At 39.4% G+C, this 25,002-nt stretch overlaps 1 protein-coding gene across 3 annotated transcripts in view; it reads right to left on the bottom strand.

The window, feature by feature from the left end:
• Nucleotides 1-25,002, bottom strand: part of ELOVL6 (ELOVL fatty acid elongase 6) — a 134,448-nt gene that overhangs the window by 44,264 nt on the left and 65,182 nt on the right. For all 3 annotated transcript variants that reach the window (XM_015471503.3, NM_001102155.1, XM_059887562.1), the window contains 1 exon segment: nt 7,124-7,255. In XM_015471503.3, coding sequence (XP_015326989.1) covers nt 7,124-7,255 — 132 coding nt within the window.

Genomic DNA, 25,002 nt, shown 5'->3' with positions numbered 1-25,002 from the left:
GAAAGTGGAGAGTGAAAAGGTAGGCTTAAAGCTCAACATTCAGAAAACGAAGATCATGACATTCGGTCCCATCACTTCATGGGAAATAGATGGGGAAACAGTGGAAACAGTGTCAGACTTTATTTTTTGGGCTCCAAAGTCACTGCAGATGGTGATTGCAGCCATGCAATTAAAAGACGCTTGCTCCTTGGAAGGAAAGTTATGACCAACCTAGATAGCATATTCAAAAGCAGAGACATTACTTTGCCAACAAAGGTCCGTCTAGTCAAGGCTATGGTTTTCCCAGTGGTCATGTGTGGATGTGAGAGTTGGACTGTGAAGAAGCCTGAGCGCCGAAGAATTGATGCTTTTGAACTGTGGTGTTGGAGAAGACTCTTGAGAGTCCCTTGGACTGCAAGGAGATCCAACCAGTCCATTCTGAAGGAGATCAGCCCTGGGATTTCTTTGGATGGAATGATGCTGAAGCTGAAACTCTAGTACTTTGGCCACCTCATGTGAAGAGTTGACTCATTGGAAAAGACTCTGATGCTGGGAGGGATTGGGGGCAGGAGGAGAAGAGGACGACAGAGGATGAGATGGGTGGATGACATCAGTGACTCGACGGACGTGAGTCTGAGTGAACTCCGGGAGTTGGAAATGGACAGGGAGGCCTGGCGTGCTGTGATTCATGGGGTCGCAAAGAGTTGGACACGACTGAGCGACTGAACTGAACTGAACTGAAACTTTTCACAAAAGGTATTACATTACCACAATTATTCATCAGCTTGCCTTTTTTTGCTACTTAGTATATGCTTTCTAGAAATGCCTTCTGCTTTGTTACATTTGGCCTTTTGATGCTGTGTCTTAAAAAATGTGAAGTTTATAACCTGTTGTTGAAAAACTAGGAGCTTTTCCCCTATGACATTTACAGTTTATGTATTCATTTCCTTCATAATATTAATATCACTGTAATCATTGTCTGTAATGTTCTCTGTGGATTAAGAAGGACCACTTCCGGAAACCATAACAAAGCACCAGATACAAGGCACATGAGTATAAATTCAGTTCTGAAATTTGTTAGTTTCAATGTTTCATCACTTTATAGGTCAATGATGTACTTAACTCCTTCAATATGGGTTTTTAAAATGTCATATTTTTCTCATCTGAATAGTTTCAGTTGGTTTTATTATATGTCTGTTTCTTTAAAAATAAGGCAGTTGCCAATAATTCTTCCAATATTAAATACTGATGGGTGAATAAAACCACAATTAGATTTGATCAAATATCATTTATGTGCATCTTTGCTCTGTTAAACACATTTTTCTGAATGTGTCCTATGGTATATATAAGCCCTTTGTTCATGGAACTCTTACTAAAGAAAAAGAGTAATTTTCTATTCACTTTGAATATATTTTATACTTAAGCTGAAGATAAAATTCAATGACTAAATAAAAATAAGGCCAGGAAATAAAAATGAGTTTCAACAGAGAAAATCGCTGGATAATAACATGGCAAAAAGTCCAGCTGTAAAGTTAGGGTATCTGGCTTTGAACAAATAAAGCCTAAAGCAATTGAGGCCAGAGTGAATCACCAGGAGACAGGAATAAGCAAATTTGAAGCAGGTGTGATACTGGCATCTACAAATATGCTGCACAAAGTAATTAACTTATTCTAATGTGCATTGACTAGACACCTGTCCTTTGATCTGCTCTGGGTCAGAGACCTAGAAGAAGGCTCCTTATTCTGCTAGTAAGAAGAAAACTCTGCCAGACAGAGACCTGGTGAAGGCTGCTTGAATCAGAAGCATGCACATCTGCACCCAATCTAGAAGGATTTAAAGTTATTAAATCAGTACATAGAAAGTCCTTTACAAATCAACAGAAGTAACCCCACTGAGATGCCATAGCAACATGATTTAATGACTCAGGAAGAATGGCTGGCTGGCATCTTGAAGGGCTTGAGGCTGTCTGCCATAAGCAATAATCCCAGGATTTACTAGTTCAAATTGCCAGAATTTTTTTCAGTATTACCCTAAGGCAATATCCAAATATCTAGGGCCAAACGCCACCTGGAATGGTCTCATCAAATAAGAAAATGCTTATCCTTGGGTTGTAGGCTGCTATGTCCTAATCTTATCCGTAAAGACTGATACAGAAGCTGACGGCTTGGGTCTAAAAGGGGAGGCATGGCTTGAGGTTAATGGGAAGAAATTGTCAAGAAAACCCCAGAGAAGTCATTTTCCAATGAAATAAATCTATGGTGGACCTGGGAAAAACCTCACTTGATCATATCTTATCTACTCTGTCAAAACTTATGACAGCCTTCAATAAATTACAATGTATTTGACCTATATGAAAACTTCGGTCAAAATACAAAGATAAAGAAAGAAAACACGCTACAGGTAATGCTCACCAAATCATATAACACCCCCTCCCTCCTTCTGAAACAGAGCAGTAAAAAGAGAGGGGTTTGTTTTTGCTTAGGGAGCCTACATATCTGATTTAATTTCCACCCAGTTGTCTCAGTTCATGAGTAAACATAGTTTGGGGTATCTGGAAATAAGTCTAAGTTGGGTCTCTAGTTACTGTAAAGGAGCTTACAGGTAAGCTTGAAAAACTGGGGAAAAGACATTCGTTTTAAGCAGTAATATACATTAAAAATTCTTTTCAGTGATTTTCCAAAAGCAAAATCTTACTCTTCCTCTCCCTCATTTCTAATTCCTCTAACAGAAAAATTAGGTTCTCTCTCCTCTTTTTTCCAAACCCATGATATCCTATTAGTGGTAAGCAGTGGCTCTTAAGGGTCCTTCATAATTGCATGCCATCTCATGCAGGAATCTCTTGTGTAAGGACCTTATAATAAACACCATTTACAGGTGAATTTGAAAATTTGTGAATTATAATAAAATAAGAGTCATAATCTTCTACAAACATATTCTTATAATAATGAAGTTATTTTATGACCTAGATAATATATGACCTAGATAGAATTTTTATTAATACTCATCAAAACAACTGTTTGTGAGCTTATCTTTTTGATGCTTTATATAAATTTTTGACGCTTTATGTCAATTTCATTCGAAAGCTATTTTTCTAAAAGAAAGAACAAACATCACTTGAGATTCTCTAAGCTGTGTATGAGATGGTGTATGCATATGTGTATATTTTAGGAAATGCTGTAAATGCAGTAAAGCACAAAGAATAATAAACACACAATATCCAGAATTGAGCTGTCAACATGATGCTTCTTTCATTTCTTTTGAATAAGAAGATAAGGCATCACGAAAAATTTAAATCCTTTTTGCTCTAGATTACTGGTCCACTAGAACCAACCTCTATAAGCTCTGAAATTTTTTTCTGCTTATTTTCCAGTAAATAGTGGGCATTAAAAAAAAAAAACAAAAACACACAAACCTGTCTCCTCTCCCTTACCGTAGCTGTAAGAATCGAGTATATTTTCTTCTATTATCTTTTTAGATATTTTTACAAATACTTAAATGTATTAATGAACAATACGTGTTTTATGTCTAGGAGTAAAATTTACATAAACATTCCATTAAAAAATTAATTCTGTATTAAGCCTTTTCATTCAATGCACTGTTGATCAGAATTAAGCACTGACTCGATGGACGTGAGCCTCAGGGAACTCCGGGAGTTGATGATGGACGGGGAGGCCTGGCGTGCTGCGATTCATGAGGTTGCAAGGTGTCGGACATGACTCAGCGACTGATCTGATCTGATCTGATCTGAACATGGGACCATGTTCAATTAATACAACCACAGAATTCCATTATAATGTTTCCAAATAACTGATTAGAATATTATGATCAATTTTTATAAGACCCAAGACAGTCCATGCTTGGACACCTTTTGGTAGTTCCAGCTTTTACAATTTTATACAAAACATGGCTCTTAAGAAAGTAAGTAACCAATAGAATTAAGGAAATTGAAGATGAAACAGGAACTTGTCAATCTAAAAAAGATGGTTGTGTTAATGACTATTGCATATGTTCTATGGTGTAAGTACTGACCTTGGGAACTTGGGTTTTGGCATAGGAGGAAAGAGAAATCTTTTAAGTAAAAACTCTGGATACATCCTTTCAAAATAACAAATAATTTTCTTTTTCTGCTCTCAGCCCTGGGATTTCTTTGGAGGGAATGATGCTAAAGCTGAAACTCCAGTACTTTGGCCACCTCATGCATAGAGTTGACTCATCGGAAAAGACTCTGATGCTGGGAGGGATTGGGGGCAGGAGGAGAAGGGGACGACAGAGGATGAGATGGCTGGATGGCATCACTGACTCGATGGATGTGAGTCTGGGTGAACTCCGGGAGTTGGTGATGGACAGGGAGGCCTGGCATGCTGCGATTCATGGGGTTGCAAAGAGTCAGACACGACTGAGCGACTGAACTGAACTGAACTGAACCGAAGAGGCCTAAAAATAAGAACTTAGTGACAACAACCATCCCTGGTACTTAGAGTTATTTCTAAATACTACTCCTTCTCCCAAAGGAAGTTGGGATCTTTTGAGAAATGATTGATTTCAGTTCTGGACAAGGATATGCAACATGCTTGACCTGGGACAGCTTGTCATCCCCACCCCCACCCCCAATCACATACACACCCCAAAATACACACACATACACAAAAATCAAGCTATGAGCACTACTCAAGATGGGGAAAGGATTCAGGAGCTAATCTGAAGAAATTCCCTCTGGCTAAACATGGGTTAACTTAGCATCAAAAAGAATAATAGCATTGGGCTACAATACATCATATCCAAATTCACCTCACACTCACTGACATGTAAAAAAGTACAATTCTGTAAGTTCATAATGATACTTAAAAACACCCATTATTATTCACATGCTAAGTAATCAAATTAATTTTTTTCAAACTGCTAAATATGACTAAAGAATCAAGTACTTATCCTTGCTTTTGTTTCACTAACTTCTTATAAAAAGTCCTATCAAATCTAAATATAATAAAATTTCTAGTTCTGTTGACTAACAAAAAATACAGGGTTTCAGAAGAACGCAATCAGTAACATCCTGTCTGGTGGAAACTCTAAAAGAGAAACAATTTGGATTATCCAAAGAATGGATTGGAAGTGGAAGGAAAGACAAAACCTATAAGTTAAATTGGGTGAGGATTTTTTACTTTTGTTTAGGTCCTTATCAGTTGACTATTTTATATATAGAGAATCCCAGGGACAGGGGAGCGTGGTGGGCTGCCATCTATGGGGTCGCACAGAGTTGGACACGACTGAACAGACTTAGCAGCAGCAGCAGTGTGTATAAGTCCATTGGGTCAAAATTCTTAAAAATAAATTGTACAAAAAAAATTTCAAACACCTGGAGAAAATGGAGCACTCAATAAGAAAGAATTATTACTAATTTAGGTGAGATTAAGGACACTGACCAGTCTAGTGAGACTACTTAACTTTTAGAAATGGTATCATTTCATTCAGAAATAGTTGAGTCTGTAATAGTTCCCAATAATTTGGGTCAAGGGAGAAGTTGGTGGGAACATAGATGAAACAGTATTGATAACTGTTTAAGCAGGAGAACAGGTGCGTGGGGGTCCCTGGACTTTCTTCTTCCCTCTTATATGTGCTAAGGTTAAAAAAACAGAAGATAAAGGTTCAGGGGATGTTGAAAGATCTGTAAAATGCTGAAAGGCATCATCAAGATAATTTTTCCCTCAAATATCAAAGTACTTAAGGTGAGGCAGACTCTGTGAACCTTCATTGTAAATAAAAATGAAAATGCTGCTTTGTATTAGAGAATTAGGACCTGATGCATATGAAATGGAAGGAGTCTTTAGTGGTAGGTTCAGATCACAAGTATCTCACATGTAGTGCCTTATGAAATGCACCAAAATAAAGAGTGCCTGCAGTAGCAAGCAAGCACATCAGTGTTTCAGATGCAGGGAGCCAGCCTGACGGAAATGTACAGATCAGAGTTTGTGAAAATTCTCTTCCTGCCTGATCATCTTTAACAAAGCCTTAAGTGACTAATGAGGCCTTTAATGAGTCCATGTGTTTCTCATTAGTGGTGCATGCTAAGTCGCTTCAGTCGTGTCCGACTCTGTGACCCCATGGATTATAGCCCACCAGGCTCCTCTGTCCATGGAATTCTCCAGGCAAGAATACTGGAGTGGGTTGCCATGCCCTCCTCCAGGGGATCTTCCCAACCCAGGGATTGAAACCAGTGTCTACTGTGCTCCCTGGATCGCAGGCAGATTCTTTACCACTGAACCCCTGGAGAAGTAGAACTGTTAATATGTAATACAAGAAAAGTAGAAATACTCCTATATATTAGAAAGAATAGGTTTTTATTCTGTAGCATATTTATATCTGCTTCCTACCCATCCCCAGGCCTAGTTATCAACCTCCTGGTTTTGACAAGCAAAACACAGAAGGAATAGGTGCCTTTGTTAGCACTGTAGGTAAGTTCTGGCACCTGTTTGGATACCAGCTGTGTGTCAATTCATCTTATGATTGTCAAATCACCAAATATTACAAAGCTAGACATGCTCCTTCAGGGTTCCAAGAGTGTGTTTGCATGTTGGCTGGCAGATATTCTTGGAGAGACCAGGCCTGATCCTGACCAGCCTCTATGACGAGTTTTGTCTGACGCAAAGTAAGACCTGAATGCATAAGCATATGCCTGTGAGTCAATTCAGGTGGAGGATGCTTTGGGGATATGGAACAGAAGCATTTTCTGGTCCAGTGTCTCATCAAATGCTCGAAAGCTATTTTTGACTATGTACCAGTCAATTAGAGTATGCCCACCCCATCTGAACACTACCATACACTTCCACAGTTTATTGCTGCAGTTTACCCCTACATCTTTATTTATACGCCAAAAAATGGAACTGATGCACTGCTTCTAGTCCTAAGACATAAACTGAGTTACTGCACGAACAGTCTGGACAAGAGAGGAGATGGCCTGAGTGTTCTCAAAATGAAGAGAGCATGGCAAGCTTGGCGGCATGAAGCCTTTCCCTCGGGATGTGGTGCTATTTTACATCCTTAAGGATAAAAAATATGAGATGCAGGATTAAACGTTGTTGTCTTTCAGCTAATCTGATGAAATAGATGGATTTTATTTGGAAAATGAAAAACAACAAAAAAACCTACCTGAAGACTGCAAGGGTCAGAGACCAGAGCACTAAAGGCTTCCTCAGCTCGAACTTCGCCCGCTTGTTCATTAGGTGCCGACCACCAAAGACAAAGGCAGCATACAGGGCGGAAAACAGGAAAGATTTCTTCCTAGGAACAAACAGAAAAACAAAATCTTATGAAATAAAGAGCTTTAAGCAATTTATCTTTATTCATTAGAAACGTATATTGCTTCACCAACTTTTCTACCCCTCTTCTCTTCGTACTCACTGAAAATATACTCTTGGGAATGTGCCCCCTTCCCTAAAGAGAGAAATTTGAGTCCATTTGGCAACATGGTGGCTAGTGACTCCTCCCCTGATAAAGGAGGCCATCCAGGTTAACTCTTGTCAGGATAGATGTATTTTCTTTTGAGGCTCTGTAACTCTAAACATTTCATCAACATGGTACTGAGGTACAAAAAGAAATATTTTTACCAAGAGCACTGATTTTCAGAGTTTTTTGGACAATTTAGATAGATTAATTTAAAAGGACCATTTTGTTGGAAATAGAAAATCTAGGTGACAGACCTGTGTCCTAGGACAAGAAAGCCTTTAAAAATGCCATCTTCCTAACAGACTAATGATACTAAAGAATGACTATGGAGAAACACTTCATGATTTAAAACACTAAAACCAAGCTACATGAATTATGGCTCCTGAAAGATGGATTCCTGACACCTTCACTAGGGGAAGTGAAGTCGCTTAGTTGTGTCCAACTCTTTGCGACCCCGTGGACTGTAGCCTACCATGCTCCTCCATCCATGGGATTTTCCAGGCAAGAGTACTGGAGTGGGTTGCCATTTCCTTCTCCAGAGGATGTTCCTGACCCAGGGATTGAACCTGGGTCTCCCACATTGTAGGCAGATGCTTTACCGTCTGAGCCACCAGGGAAGCAGGGGAGGCAGGTATTAAACGTCAGTATAATCATTAATAATAAGCCTAATTGTCAGACATCATACAATGCAATAGGAAGAACACAGAACTTCTTACAGTACAGTGGCCTAAAACCTTGAGGTTGAATCTCGGCAAATATCTGATTTTTCTACCTGCTTATTGGAAGGAAAGTTATGACCAACCTAGATAGCATATTAAAAGGTAGAGACATTACTTTGCCAACAAAGGTCCATCTAGTCAAGGCTATGGTTTTTCCAGTGGTCACGCATGGATGTGAGAGTTGGACTGTGAAGAAAGCTGAGCACCGAAGAATTGATGCTTTTGAACTGTAGTGTTGGAGAAGACTCTTGTGAGTCCCTTGGACTGCAAGGAGATCCAACCAGTCCATTCTAAAGGAGATCAGCCCTGGGTGTTCTTTGGAAGGAATGATGCTAAAGCTGAAACTCCAATACTTTGGCCACCTCATGCAAAGAGTTGACTCATTGGAAAAGACTCTGATGCTGGGAGGGATTGGGGGTAGGAGGAGAAGGGGATGACAGAGGATGAGATTGCTGGATGGCATCACTGCCTCGATGGACATGAGTTTGGGTGACCTCCGGGAGTTGGTGATGGACAAGGAGGCCTGGCGTTCTGCAATTCATGGGGTTGCAAAGAGTCAGACATGACTGAGCGACTGAACTGAACTGAACTGATTGGAAAAGATAGGGGATAGAGCCAAACTGAAACATTCTGTTGTTAAATTGTGTCCAACTCTTTGCAACCCTGTGGACTGTAGTCTGCCAGGCTCCTCTATCCATGGGATGCTCCAGGCAAGAATACTGGAGTGAGTTTCCATTTCCTTTTCCAGGGGATCTTTCCCACCCAGGGATTGAGCAGGCGTCTCCATCTTGGCAGGCAGATTCTTTATCACTGAGCCACCTGGGAAGCCCAGGACATTCTGTAGGACAGCTGACTTTCTTTCTTCAAAATGTCAGTTGTAAGAAATCAAAATCTAGGGCTGTTCTATATTAAAAGCAACTTGAGAGACATAATTAAATATAACATGTTGAACTTCTGGGGATCTTTATTTGAACAGATGTTTAAAAAAATCTTTAATAAAATCAGAAAATTATCAGTCATAATTTTAAAAGTTCTTATCAGTTAATATTTATGGGTAAAATTATGTGTCTTGGATTTGCTTTAAAATACTCTAGGAAACAAACAGAACTCAGGCAACATTAAGAATGGAGAGATGAAAGGAGATTTAAAAAAAAAATGATGAAACACAGGGTCTTCAGCACACATTTATGATTAAAATGCTTCAAAAAATGGTCAAAGAAGGAAACCTACCTCAACATAATAAAGGCCATATATGATAAGCCCACAGCAAACATTCTCAATGGAAAAAACTGAAAGCATTCACCCTAAGTTCAGGAACAAGACAAGGGTGCCACTTTCACCACTATTATTCAACATAGTTTTGGAAGTCCTAGCTACAGCAATCAGAGAAGAAAAAGAAATAAAAGGAATCCAGATTGGAAAAGAAAAAGTAAAGCTCTCACTGTTTGCTGATGACATGATACTATACACAGAAAACCCTAATGATAGTATCCGATAATTACTAGAGCTAATCAGCGAATTTAGCAGCCTCAGGAAATAAAATCAACACACAGAAATCACTTGCATTCCTATATACTAACAATGAAGTATCAGAAAGAGAAATTAAGGAATCAATCCCATTCACCATTGTAACAAATATAGGAATAAACTTACCTAAGGGAGAAGGCAATGGCACCCTACTCCAGTACTCTTGCCTGGAAAATCCCAGGGACGGAGGAGCCTGGTAGGCTCCAGTCCATGGGGGTCGCTAAGAGTCAGGCATGAGTGAGCGACTTCACTTTCACTTTTCATTTTCATGCATTGGAGAAGGAAATGGCAACCCACTCCAGTATTCTTGCCTGGAGAATCCCAGGGACAGAGGAGCCTGGTGGGCTGCCGTCTATGGGGTCGCACAGAGTCAGACACGACTGAAGCGACTTAGCAGCAGCAGCAGCAAGGAGATAAAAGAACTGAATGCAGAAAATTGTAAGACACTGATGAAAGAAATCAAAGATGACATAAACAGATGGAGAGATATTCCATGTTCTTGGGTAGGAAGAATCAATATTGTGAAAATGACTATACTACCAAATGCAATCTGCAGATTCAGTGCAATCCCTATCAAATTACCAATGGCATTTTTCACAGAATTAGAACAAAAAATTTCACAATTCATATGGAAACACAAAAGACCCCAAATGGCCAAAGCAGTCTTGAGAAAGAAGAATGGAGCTGGAGGAATCAACCTTCCTGACTTCAGATTATACTACAAAGCTACAGTCATCAAGACAGTATGGTACTGGCACAAAAACAGAAATATAAACCAATGAAACAAGATAGAAAGCCCAGAGATAAACCCATTACTTTGCCAACAAAGGTCCTTCTAGTTAAAGCTATGGTTTTTCCAGTAATCATGTATGGATGAGAGAGTTGGACTATAAATAAAGCTGAGCGAAGAACTGATCCTTTTGAACTGTGGTGTTGGAGAAAACTCTTGAGAGTCCCTTGGACTGCAAGGAAATCCAACCAGTCCATCCTAAAGGAAATCAGTCCTGAATATTCATTGGAAGGACTGATGCTGAAGCTGAAACTCTAATACTCTGGCCACCTGATGTGAAGAACTGACTCATTTGAAAAGATCCTGATTCTGGGAAAGATTGAAGGCAGGAGGAGAAGGGGATAACAGAGGATGATATAGTTGGATGGCATCACCAACTCAATGGACATGTGTTTGAGTAAACTCCAGGAGTTGGTGATGGATAGGGAGGCCTGGCATGCTACAGTCCATGGGGTCTCATAGAGTCGGACATGACTGCGTGACTGAACTGAACTGAACCTATGCGTACCTTATTTTTGACAAAGGAGGCAAGAATATACAATGGGGCAAAGACAGCCTTTTCAATAAGTGGTGCTGGGAAAACTGAACAGCTACATGTAAAAGAATGAAATTAGAATGCTTCCTAACACCGTACACAAAGATAAACTCAAAATGGACTAAAGACCTAAATGAAAGACCAGAAACCATAAAACTTAGAAAACATAGGCAGAACACTGGATGACACAAAGCAAGATCCTCTATGACCCACCTCCTAGAGTAATGGAAATAAAAACAAAAGTAAACAAGATTAAACTTTAAAAGCTTTTGCACAGCAAAGGAAACTATAAGCAAGGTAAGAGGACAACCCTCAGAATGGGAGAAAATAATAGCAAATGAAACAACTGACAAAGGATTAATTTCCAAAATATACAAGCAGTCATACAACTCAATACCAGAAAAATAAACAACCCAATCAAAAAAGTGGGAAAAGACCTAAACAGACATTTCTCCAAAGAAGACATACAGATGGCTAACAAACACATGAAAAGATGTTCAACATCACTCATTATTAGAGAAATGTGAATCAAAACTACAATGAAATATCACCTCTCACTGGTCAGAATGGCCATCATCAAAAAGTCTATAAACAATAAATGCTGGAGAGGGAGTAGGGAAAAGGGAACGCTCTGCACTGTTGGTGGGAATGTAAATTGATACAGCCACTATGGATGACGGTATGGAGATTCCTTACAAAACCAGGAATAAGACCACCATGTGACCCAGCAATCCCACTCCTAGGCATATACCCTGAGGAAATCAATATTGAAAATGACACATGTATCCCACTGTTCATTCCAGCACTGTTTACAATAGCTAGAACACGGAAGCAACCTAGGTGTCCATTGACAGATGAATGGATAAAGAAGTTTTGGTACATATACACAATGGAATATTACTCAGCCATAAAAAGGAACACATTTGAGTCAGTTCTAATGAGGTGGATGAACCTAGAGCCTATTATACAGAGTGAAGTGAGTCAGAAAGAGAAAGAAATATCATATACTAACGCATATATATGGAATCTAGAAAGATGGCACCAAAAAATTTATTTGCAGAGCAGCAATGGAGAAACAGACATAGAGAATAGACTTATGGACATGGGGAGAGGGGAGGAGAGGGTGAGATTATGGAGAGAGTAACATGGAAACTTATATTACCATATGTAAAATAGACAGCCAACAGGAATTTGCTGTATGGCTCAGGAAACTCAAACCGGGACTCTGTATCAACCTTGAGGGGTGGACTGGGGAGGGAGATGGAAGGGAGGTTCAAGAGGGAGGGGCTGTATACATATGGCTGATTCATGTTGAGGTTTAAAAACAATAAAATTCTGTAAAGCAATTATCCTTCAATTAAAAAATAAAGTAAAAAAAAAAACAAACCCTTACATTTCAGGAAATACCTACCCACCAACAAACACTTTTAACGAACTTTGTTTTTGAAGACTGTTTTATCAACATAATGTATGAAATTAGGAAAACAACCAAGAGCTCAGGCATTCTAAACCAAAAGGCAAACTCAAGAGAATCAATTAAGTTTTAAGAACAGTTGGATCTAATAGAACTTCACCTTTTTTTACTACTAAATTATATAAGAACCCATAGGAAATTTTTAGCTCAAGTCCATCTTCATTTGAGTTATGTCAAATAACATAATAATTATTTAATTGGCTTCCTCATATATTGGCAAGCTGATTATTTTTCAAACTGTAAACCTTTTATTTTGTATTAACAAAATAAATAATTTTTATTAACAATCTTGTGGCAGTTTCAGGTGAACAGCGAAGGGACTCAGCCATATATACACATGTATCCATTCTCCTCCAAACCTCCCTCTCATCCAGGCTGGCACAGAACACAGAGTAGAGTTCCACATCCTATACAATAGGTCCTAGTTGTTCCACTGTTATTTTTAATGAAAATCTAAAAGTGGTAATTTTTAACAAGTCTAAAAAAATTTTCAGAAAAATAAATGGAATTTCAGAAATAAAAAAGATAAAAAAGAAAAAATAATGGAGAGATGAAAGGAGAGTAATAAAAAAAATGATGGAACACAGGATCTTATGAGTCCTTTTTTCTTTTTGTTAGGTTTAGGTGGGACTTTTAGTCAGGAAGGTCCAGGTAAATAGAATAGAATCTGCATGTCCTGCACATTTATTAGTGTACCAAGGAGAAGTGAACAATAGTATCGGTAATGCCATAAAGAATAAAAACACAAAGTTTTCGTAGAGTACAATTCAATATAAAGTAACAGAGGCCATGTATTACAAATAACTGAAACAACTGAGTACTTTCTGATATGATAAAGCAATGTTTCTTTTAAAATGGGTACTCTTCATTCAAGGGCTGAAAAATAAGTTCCGAGATGTAATACAAAAAGAAAAATGCATTCACCCAAAGAGGATTACTTGTAAAGGGCTTTGTATTTTTTCCCCAAACTGCCACGAATTGCTGACACATGAGAGATCTGATTGTTCACACAGCGTCACGCTTCTTCCAGTGATTGCCAGTGACTGACTTGGTGAACACCACCAAATAAAGTGGTGATTTCTGAAAGCAACTGGTAAATAGATTTAAATAAATCACTTCCACAAACTCTGGAAACATAAGACCTGGCACAGACTAGTGCTTAATAAATGTTTATTGAATGACCATGATCTTGTCATATTGAATTTTCTGATAAGAGAAAATATAATTAATGTACTCAAGGCACATGGAAACTCAGAGAACATTGTATAAATCAACAGTTGGTGGCTCAGATGGAAAGAATCTGCCTGCAATGTGGGAGAGCCAGGTTCGACCCCTGGGTTGAAAAGATCCCCTGCAGAAGGGAATCACTCCAGGATTCTTGCCTGGAGAATTCCATGGACAGAAGACCCTGGCAGACTACAGTCCATGGGGTCACAAAGAGTCGGACACAACTCAGCAACTAACAGTTTCACTTTTTCACTTTCCCTTTCCCAGTTAATGTCTTAAAAAGAATAAAATATTTAGAAAAAAAAATGATGCATTTTCTTCCTCCAGAAAGAAAGAGGCTATTTCTGTATTTCAAAGAGAAGCGGAAAAGTGAGACAATTTACGGAAACTGTTAACTATTCAACATTTGAAGAATAAAGCAGTTTTGGCCATAAATACATTTATTGCCTTACTCTTTTTAAGCTTGAAAGTGTATGGCATTACTTTAAAAATCAGAATCACTCTACTATGTGCACATAAGGATTCACTCAAGAAAAACAAAATTTATTAAGTTAATGTAGACAGTAGTCATAAGCAAAAGCATATATTCTTTTCTAAATTAAAGGTATTATGATTTAAGGAGTGATTCCTGGGGGTAGAGATAGTGCTAAAAAGCTTTGGTATTTAATTCTCTTAATCATCCTTAATGTAGGTAAAACATTTTCTTCATGTTATGACCAAGGAGCCTGACTTAGAGATTAAGGAGCCTGACTTAGAGATTAAGTAGCCTCAGTTCTATGGTAAGAAGAATTTATCTGCTGTATTATAAGAATTCCTTAAACCCCTTTACAGAATTACAAGGCTGTTCTGTAACTTTGTGGCACCCTGTTTGTGAAAAGATGAAGAGGAAATCTCTATACCTTTGTTTCAACTGCCACATTTTCTGGGCAGTGGAAGTCTTTGATCCAAATTCTCTTCAGAACAAATTCACTATATGTATCCCTGAAAACTCTTCCTTTCAACAATTTATTATTCTTTCTCTTGCTCATTCACTCTAATTCCAAGTTCTGTTATAGTTACATTAATTATATTACTCCCAATTATGAACCAAGTTAAAGAATGTCTATATGATCCTATCATTCTAGCCTAAGGGAAAAATAATGTGCCTTGAAGAATGAACCAAAGAATAAAAGTCCTCCCTCTGTAGTCTTTCCTCAAATTTCTTCAGTTCTAGAATGAGAATTAGTCCTAAGGTACTGCTAGGTTCCTGGCCGGGGCTGTTCCCTTTTCCACATGTTTGCTAAAGATCTCTTTAAGAATCTTCAAGTCCACAGCTAGGGCAACCAAGTTGATCAATATAAACATGCAGAATTTGAGAACTGTGAGGGACAAATGTTCTACAGAAAAGGAAATGAGGTGGGGCATGCTGATGACATTGGTTGTTCAGGGTCACGTGGCTGCATTCACACATATTGGTCAAAACTACCAAAAATTGAAATGGCTGTGATCAAGCATGCAGGTAAACAAAAATCAATTGTCTAGGCTCTATCTGGGTCCCAGGCAGTCAATAATGAGCACCATCGCTTCAGTCATCTCTGACTCTCTGTGATGCTATGGACTGTAGCCCGCCAGGCTCCTCTGTCTATGGGGATTTTCCAGGCAAGAATACTGCAGTGGGTTGCCATGCCCTTCTCCACTAGTGGTAATCACTAGTTTTCCAGGGGATCTTCCTGACCCAGCGATTGAACCCACATCTCTTAACATCTCCTACATTGACAGGCAGGGTCTTTACCACTAGAGCCACGTGGAAAGCCCCCAGTCAATCATATGAACTGACTATAAATATTATAATAAAAAACAAGTTACTTATTGTATCCTACATAAATCTTCCACTGTGGTGAAATTTAAATAATGTTTTGGTAACAATGGATGGACTTGGAAGGCCATTATGCTAACTGAAATGAGACAGATAAGAAAGAATACTATATGAAATTACTTATACAAAGAATCTAAAAAATACAACAAACTAATGAATATAAGAAAAATGAAGCAGTCTCATAGATATAAAGCACTACTGGTTAACAGTGGGGAAAGGAAGGGGAGGGGCAGTATAAAGGTGGGAGGGTAGGAGAAATCAACTGTTGGATATAAGACAGGCTACAAGGTTGTATTTTACAAATGGGAAATATAACCAATGTTTTGCAATAACTGTAAAAGGAGTATAAACTTTAAAAATTGTAGTAAAAATGAGTAAATACACAAAAAATAAAAATGTTCAATATGCTTTGAGGTAATTGAGAACTAAGTTTAGGGTTCTATTAAGAGAAGGAGTCATCTGAGGAAGCATTAACTGAGTAAAAATTTATCATTCATAGTTGAATGTTATGATTTTTCCATTTTGCTAGAAGATAATTTTTCTTTAGCCAAAAGGGTGATTTAAGTGGATTAAAACTGTATTTCCATCCTGGTATCTCTTTGGTAAAGTTTCAATTACAGTCAAGATGAATAATGACTTGCTGCAGGCCCACTTACTATTTAATGTGGATAGATGACGTCCCTAAAATTTCAACAGGAATCCAATAATACTTCATATTCTGACAGGCCTCCATAGCTGGGTATAATTGTAACACTGCACTGTTTTATCACCAGATAACTAGAAATTTCTAGATGGTATGGACTCTGGCTTACTAAATGTACTCTTAAATGCACAATCATACAGCACAACCTTTAACTGTAGGTACTTAATACTTTTCATATTGTTCATGGGGTTCTCAAGGCAAGAATACTGAAGTGATTTGCCATTCCCTTCTCTAGTGGACCACGTTTTGTCAGAACTCTCCACCATGACCTGTCCATCTTGGGTGGCCCTACACAGCATGGCTCATGGTTTCATCGAGTTAGACAAGGCTGTGTTCCATGTGATCAGACCAGTTAGTTTTCTGTGATTGTGGTTTTAAGTCTGTCTGCCCTCTGATGGAGAAGGATAAGAGCTTATGGAGGCTTCCTGATGGGAGAGACTGACTGAGGGGGAAACTGAGTCTTGTTCTGATGGGCGGGGCCATGCTTCAGTTCAGTTCAGTCACTCAGTCGTGTCCGACTCTTTGCAACCCCATGAACTGCAGCACGCCAGGTCTCCTTGTCCATCACCAACTCCCAGAGTTCACTCAAATTCACATCCATCGAGTCACTGATGCCATCCAACCATCTCATCCTCTGTCGTCCTCTTCTCCTCCTGCCCCCAATCCCTCCCAGCATCAGAGTCTTTTCCAATGAGTCAACACTTCGCATGAGGTGGCCAAAGTACTGGAGTTTTAGCTTTAGCATCATTCCTTCCAAAGAAATCCCAGGGCAGGTCTCCTTCAGAATGGACTGGTTGGATCTCCTTGCAGTCCAAGGGACTCTCAAGAGTCTTCTCCAACACCACAGTTCAAAAGCATCAATTCTTTGGCACCCAGCTTTCTTCACAGCCCAACTCTCACATCTATACACGACTACTGGAAAAACCATAGCCTTGACTAGACGGACCTTTGTTGGCAAAGTAATGTCTCTGCCTTTGAATATGTTATCTAGATAGGTCATAACTTTCTTTCCCAGGAGTAAGCATCTTTTAATTTCATGGCTGCAGTCACATCTGCAGTGATTTTGGAGCCCCCCAAAATAAAGTCTGACACTGTTTCCACTGTTTCCCCATCTATTTCCCATGAAGTGATGGGACCGGATGCCATGATCTTCATTTTCTGAATATTGAGTTTTAAGCCAACTTTTTCACTCTCCTCTTTGACTTTCATCAAGAGGCTTTTGAGTTCCTCTTCACTTTCTGCTATAAGGGTGGTGTCATCTGCATATCTGAGGTTATTGATATTTCTCCCGGCAAACTTGATTCCAGCTTGAGCTTTTACCAGCCCAGCGTTTCTCATGATGGACTCTGCATATAAGTTAAATAAGCAGGGTGACAATATACAGCCTTGACATACTCCTTTTCCTATTTGGAACCAGTCTGTTGTTCCATGTCCAGCTCTAACTGTTGCTTCCTGACCTGCATACAGATTTCTCAAGAGGCAGGTCAGGTGGTCTGGTATTCCCTTCTCTTTCAGAATTCCCCACAGTTTATTGTGATCCACACAGTCAAAGGCTTTGGCATAGTCAATAAAGCAGAAATAGATGTTTTTCTGGAACTCTCTTGCTTTTTCGATGATCCAGCAGGAATTGTTGGCAATTTGATCTCTGGTTCCTCTGCCTTTTCTAAAATCAGCTTGAACATCTGGAAGTTCATGGTTCATGTATTGCTGAAGCCTGGCTTGGAGAATTTTGAGCATTACTTTACTAGTGTGTGAGATGAGTGCAATTGTGCAGTAGTTTGAGCATTCTTTGGCATTGCCTTTCTTTGGGATTGGAATGAAAACTGACCTTTTCCAGTCCTGTGGGCTGCTGAGTTTTCCAAATTTGCTGACATATTGAGTGCAGCACTTTCACAGCATCTTCTTTCAGGATTTGATATAGCTCTACTGGAATTCCATCACCTCCACTAGCTTTGTTCGTAGTGATGCTTTCTAAGGCCCACTTGACTTCACATTCCAGGATGTCTGGCTCTAGGTCAGTGATCACACCATCGTGATTATCTGGGTCATGAAGATCTTTTTTGTACAGTTCTTCTGTGTATTCTTGCCACCTCTTCTTAATATCTTCTGCTTCTGTTAGGTCCGTACCATTTCTGTCCTTTATCACTCCCATCTTTGCATGAAATGTTCCCTTGGTATCTCTAATTTTCTTGAAGAGATCTCTAGTCTTTCCCATTCTGTTGTTTTCCTCTATTTCTTTGCATTGATCGCTGAAGAAGGCTTTCTTATCTCTTCTTGCTATTCTTCGGAACTCTGCATTCAGATGCTTATATCTTTCCTTTTCTCCTTTGCTTTTCACTTCTCTTCTTTGCACAGCTATTTGTGAGGCCTCTCAAAAAGCCATTTTGCTTTTTTGCATTTCTTTTCCATGGGGATGGTCTTGATCCCTATCTCCTGTACAATGTCTTTCCCATTCTGTTGTTTTCCTCTATTTCTTTGCACTGATCACTGAGAAAGATCATTAAGGAAGATCATTCATGATCATTAAATCATTAATGTCTTAATAACCTAGATAACCATGATAGTGTGGTCACTCATGGGGAGTGTGAAGTCAAGCAAGGCTTAGGAAGTGTTACTACAAACAAAGCTAGTAGAGGTGATGGAATTCCAGTTGAGCTATTTCAAATCCTGAAAGATGATGCTGTGAAAGTGCTGCTGTCAATATGCCAGCCAATTGGGAAAACTCGGCAGGGCCCACAGGACTGGAAAAGGTCAGTTTTCATTCCAATTCCAATGAAAGGCAATGCCAAAGAATACTCAAACTACCACACAATTGCACTCTCACATGCTAGTAAAGTAATCCTCAAAATTCTCCAAGCCAGGCTTCAGCAATACGTGAACTGTGTACTTCCAGACGTTCAAGTTGGTTTAAGAAAGGGCAGAGGAACCAGAGATCAAATTGCCAACATCCTCTGGATCATCGAAAAAGCAAGAGAGTTCCAGAAAAACATCTATTTCTGCTTTATTGACTATGCCAAAGCCTTTGACTGTGTGGATCACAATAAACTGTGGGGAATTCTGAAAGAGATGGAAATACCAGACCACCTGACCTGCCTCTTGAGAAATCTGTATACAAGTCAGGAAGCAACAGTTAGAACTGGACATGGAACAACAGACTGGTTCCAAATAGGAAAAGGAGTACGTCAAGGATATTGTCACCCTGCTTATTTAACTTCTATGCAGAGTACATCATGAGAAACACTGGGCTGGAACAAGCACAAGCTGGAATCAAGATTGCCGGGAGAAATATCAATAACTTCAGATATGTAGATGACACCACCATTATGGCAGAAAGTAAAGAAGAACTAAAGAGCCTCTTGATGAATGTGAAAGAGGACAGTGACAAAGTTGGCTTAAAGCTCAACATTCAGAAAACTAAGATCATGGCATCTGGTCCCATCACTTCATGGCAAACAGATGCGGAAACAGTGGAAACAGTGACAGACATTGTGTTTTTTGGGGCTCCAAAATCACTGCAGATGGTGACTGCAGCCATGAAATTAAAAGACGCTTGCCTCTTGGAGGAAAAATTATGAGCAACCTAGACAGCATATTAAAAAGCAAAGACACTACTTTGTCAACAAATGTCCATCTAGTCAAGGCTATGGTTTTTCCAGTGGTCATGTACAGATATGAGCGTTGGACTATAAAGAAAGCTGAGTGAAGAATTGATGCTTTTGAACTATGATGTTGGAGAAGACTCTTGAGAGTCCCTTGGACTGCAAGTAGATCCAATCAGTCCATCCTAAAGGAAATCAGTCCTGAATAGTCAGTGGAAGGACTGATGTTGAAGTTGAAACTCCAGTACTTTGGCCACGTGATATGAAGAACTGACACACTTGAAGACCCTGATGCTGGGAAAGATTGAAGGTGAGAGGAGAAGGGGACGACAGAGGATGAGATGAGATCACCGACTCAATGGACATATGTTTGAGTAAACTCTGGGAGTTTGTGATGGACAGGGAGGCCTGGCGTGCTCCAGTCCATGCAGGTCGCAAAAAGTCAGACATGACTGAGCAACTGAACTGAATACTTTTGAGATAGTCATTCTACAGCCCAGTTACATTAGTTATAGGATTTCCCAGGTGGCGCTAGTAGTAAAGAACCCACCTGCCAATGCAGGAGACATAAGAGATGTGGGCTCGATCCCTGGGTTGGGAAGATCCCCTGGAGAAGGAAATGGCAATCCACTCCAGTAATCTTGCGTGGAGACCCCACGGACAGAGAAGCTTGGTGGTCTACAGTCCATGGGGTTGCAAAGAGTCAAACACAACAGAAGTGACCTAGCACACATAAGAAGTAACCAACCAAATAAGGACCACCCAAATGCAATACGGATATGTTTGTATATACCCTTTCTTCCCCTTTTATTTCTGTCCCTGTGATTAATGAAAATAGCCCGTAATTAATCAAAACAATAGTTTTATTTTTTATCTTCAGAAATCTGGATTTCTTCATCATGCTATATTGTTCCAAATCATTCCTACATGTTTTGCCTATTCTGACCTAGTCTGTGTACCTGCTTATGATTCGTATTGATATTTATTGTTCTATCTAACAAAACTTCTTAACGAGCGTATGTGTGTGTCTGTGTGTGTATATATATATATATGTATATGTATATATATATATATTCAACTTTTTTCTTTTCAACTCCTGGGATTACACTGAACCAGCACTTAGTAGCTTGAGTTGCCCATCAAAATCTCTGCCAGATGACTTGCACTCCTTTGGAAGTCAGACAGGTTTGAAAATGGCGAAACTTTCATGTGGGTAGCATTTCACACAGGATAATTGCTAATGAACCCCATGGGGAGATGACCTGAGCGTCTTTATATCAGCGATCTTGTTATAATGGCTACTATGTACATGTCAGACACAAGGAGTTGTGAAAGAGAAAATATGCTGTGAGGGAGAAAAGGAACAAAAAGGAGACCTAAAAGGACTTTGGCTGATCTATCTGGTACACCTCCTGAGCTGAAGAGTGTGAAGCCCAGAAAGTATGCTGCTCAGTAAGGCCACATCTCCTTTAAGATTTCTCCTTTAGTTTGGTTGTTGATTCAAGTCAGAAAAATAATTCAAGGTTCTAAAAGTAAATTGTAGGACACACATGAATTGGAGACTAAAAATCAGTGAACAGAAACCTCAAGTAAATACAGTCCGGAGACCTGAAGGGGAAATTCCCGTCCCGCAGCCATCTTCTCTTTGTTGTTTTAGTGGCTAAGTCGTGTCTGACTCTTTTGCAACCCCATGGGCTGCAGTCTGCCAGGCTCCTCTGTCCATGGGATTTCCAGGTAAGAATACTGGAGTGGGCTGCCATTTCCTTCTCCATGGGATCTTCCCCACCCAGGGATCAAACCTGTGTCTCCTGCATTGGCAGGCAGATTCTTTCCCAGTGAGCCTCTAGGGAAGCCCCTGTGACCATAGCAGAGACCAACAGGAAAAAGAATGAGTTCTCTTTTTGCCTGGCAACAACATAGCCAATGAAAAGTCATGGATTCTGTTTATTATAGCCCTCTGTACTTCCTTATAAAAGCATTCTCCTTTCCTTGCATGAGATTCATCATGGTTGTAACACCCTAAACTGCAATTCTCTGCTGATCCCCAATAAATTCATCTTTGCTGGAGAAACATATGGTCATCTATTTGTTTGATGTCAAACAAGACCCAGAGACTGAAGGAAATATACTGCTTTCTCCCCCAACAAGACACTCAGGGGATGTGTATCGTGGTTACAATTTGATGAGGGTATAAAAGGAGGTTTTCTGGTGAGGGATCCTGAAATTATGCACAGTCTAGCCAGGGCAGGACTGTCACTTTCTTGAGAGTTCCACCAAGACTTCAAGCATTTTTCTATATTAAAAATGATGGGAAATTTTCAGCAGTTTTTATCCTTAAGTAAATTTTATCCTTAAGTAAACTGGGCATTAACTCTGTGCCAAGAAATTCTGAGAAATAATTTTGTGAATAATGGAGTATGTCCATAATTAATACAAATGGTGAGTTTATAATGGAAAGACAAGCCATTACTGAAGAAAAGGGTGTTATTCTAATCTGTTTGACCCAGCATATATTGTGTGACTTCTGAGCTTTGAGTTGCAAACACCTCTGCTTCTCATTCTGCTTTCCCCTCACATGCTAATTTAAAGATCACAGGTTCTCTTTATTTAAGGTGAGAAAACCATTTTTTTTTTATCATTCTATTGTCAAAGTAGGTCATGATCAAAGTAGTTACATTAATACAATGGATTCAATGACATGGTCATATATCACTTTCCAGGGAAGAGCACTCCTCTTAGGACAGACCTGTTGTAGAATGTTGTCTGTACATTATCTGTCAACATTTTTTTTCCCTTTGCTACAAAAAAAACCCCACAAACAAACAACCCCAACTTGATAAACTGTTTTCTTGTTATTTTCTTTTTACAATTGGAAATGAGATCTTTTGGGGAAAAATACTTTCAAAATGTGTAAAACACATACACACACAGCCCCCTAAAAAATGCCACCTCTCTAATGTTTAAATTGGTGAGATACCAATTAATTACCTTTGTTTCCCTAGATATTTTCACTTATTGATAAAAAATGCTGACATCTTTCCATCCATTCAAAATGTAATCATTTTTTTCATTTGCAGTGTGGTTAGTATGCCATTGAATGGTTTAAAAAAAAATTACTACGTAGGAACAAATTCTGCCTTTGACAGGAAAAAATGTGTTGGTGCTTTGAGGCGGACCCTTAAGGCTTTGGATGGATGGACAGATGCAAGAGAACTTGGGTGGGAAGAAGCAGTGGTGTCTGGCATGAGCTAAGTGGAGTGGAGAAATCTAGTTTGGAAATAAAGCGGAAAGTCAAAGTATGCAGAGTTCTGAAAACAGCAGAGCTAACTCTGCCTGCATCTTAGCTCAAAGTTGCAATAGGTTTTAAGGCAGGGGGCCAGTAATTTGTTACCATTAATAATTAAAGTACAGTACCAAAATTTGTGGCTTAATTTTCTTTTCCTTCCTCCTTCTTAAAATATATTATGTGACTTGGATGCAAGAAGAAGAGGGGGAAGAATGATGGATAGTGATTCCAGAAAGAGAGAGATGGAGAATGCTGGTTTAAGTCATGGAGAGCAATGAAAGACTTAGAGATGGGAGGGGGCAGAATAAAAAAGCCTTTGACTGTGTGGATCACAATACACTGGAAAATTCTTAAAGAGATGGGAATACCAGACCACCTTACCTGCCTCCTGAGAAACCTGTATGCTGGTCAAGAAGCAACAGTTAGAACTGGACGTGAAACAACAGACTACTTCAAAATTGGGAAAGGAGTACATCAAGGCTGTATATTGTCACCCTGCCTGTTCAACTTCTATGCAGAGTACATCATGCAAAATGCCAGGCTGGATGAAGATCAAGCTGGAATCAAGATTGCCGGGAGAAATATCAATAACCACATATATGCAGATGACACCACCCTAAATGGCAGAAAGCAAAGAGGAACTAAACAGCCTCTAGATAAAGGTAAAAGGGGAGAGTGAAAAAAGTTGGCCTAAAACTCAACATTCAAAAAACGAAGATCATGGCATCTAGTCCCATTGCTTCATGGCAAATAGATGGGGAAACAATGGAAACAGTGACAGACTATTTTCTTGGGCTCCAAAATCACAGAGGGTAGTGACTGCAGCCATGAAATTCAAAGACGCTTGCTCCTTGGAAGAAAAGCTATGACAAACATAAACAGCATATTCAAAAGCAGAGACATTACTTTGCTGACAAAGACCCATCTAGTCAAACCTATGGTTTTTAAGATAGTCGTGTATGGATGTGAGAGTTGGACCATAAAGAAGGCTGAGTGCCAAAGAATTGATGCTTTCAAATTGTGGTGATGAAGAAGACTCTTGAGAGTCCCTTGGACTGCAAGGGGATCAAACCAGTCAATCCTAAAGGAAATCAACCCTGAATATTCACTGGAAGGACTGATGTTGAAGCTGAAACTCTAATACTCTGGCCACCTAATGCAAAGACCCTGATGCTGCATCTTGAGAAATGCAGCTTGAGGGAAAGCTTGAGGGCAGAAGGAGAAGGGTGCGATAGAGGATGAGATGGTTAGATGGCATCACTGACTCAATGAACATGAGTTTGAGCAAGCTCCAGGTGATGGTGAAGGACAGGGAAGCCTGGTATGCTGCAGTCCTTGGGGTTGCAAAGAGTCAGACATGACATAGCGACTGAACAACGACAACAAAGAATTAAAGAAAAGATATGCTCACAGAGAAATTTGGCATTAAATACGTCTATTCTAGTGGGCAGATGTGGCTGAACTTTAATCCTAGTACTCTAAGTTAGTACATTCTGGCATATTCCCCACAATCTATATTGTCAGCATCTGTAGCTACAGGAGTTACTGAAGCACATGTATGAACTGAAGGATCTTCTTTAATGAATTATTCCTCTTCACAGGCATTATCATATGGGACCTTCTTTAACTTATCACTTAAGAATGGATATCCTCCTGTTCTGAGAAAATTTTTGAAAATGGCTAGGCTAATCATGGCATTATTTCAGTCAAGCTGTGTCCTGAATTGTCACATAGAGTAAAGGTCAATTTTAATCCTAAAGTACTGCATCCTCGAGAGATACAAGAATATTTTTGTTTTGGACGACATGGTTTAACCTAACCAATCAGAAAGAATTAATGTCAAAGTAAGCATCAGAGATTTTTGAGG

The sequence above is a fragment of the Bos taurus genome, chromosome 6 (assembly GCF_002263795.3).
Source record: "Bos taurus isolate L1 Dominette 01449 registration number 42190680 breed Hereford chromosome 6, ARS-UCD2.0, whole genome shotgun sequence".
Lineage (NCBI taxonomy): Eukaryota > Metazoa > Chordata > Mammalia > Artiodactyla > Bovidae > Bos > Bos taurus.
The sequence above is the reverse complement of the archived record's forward strand: the minus strand, read 5'-3'. Positions and strand labels throughout refer to the sequence as shown.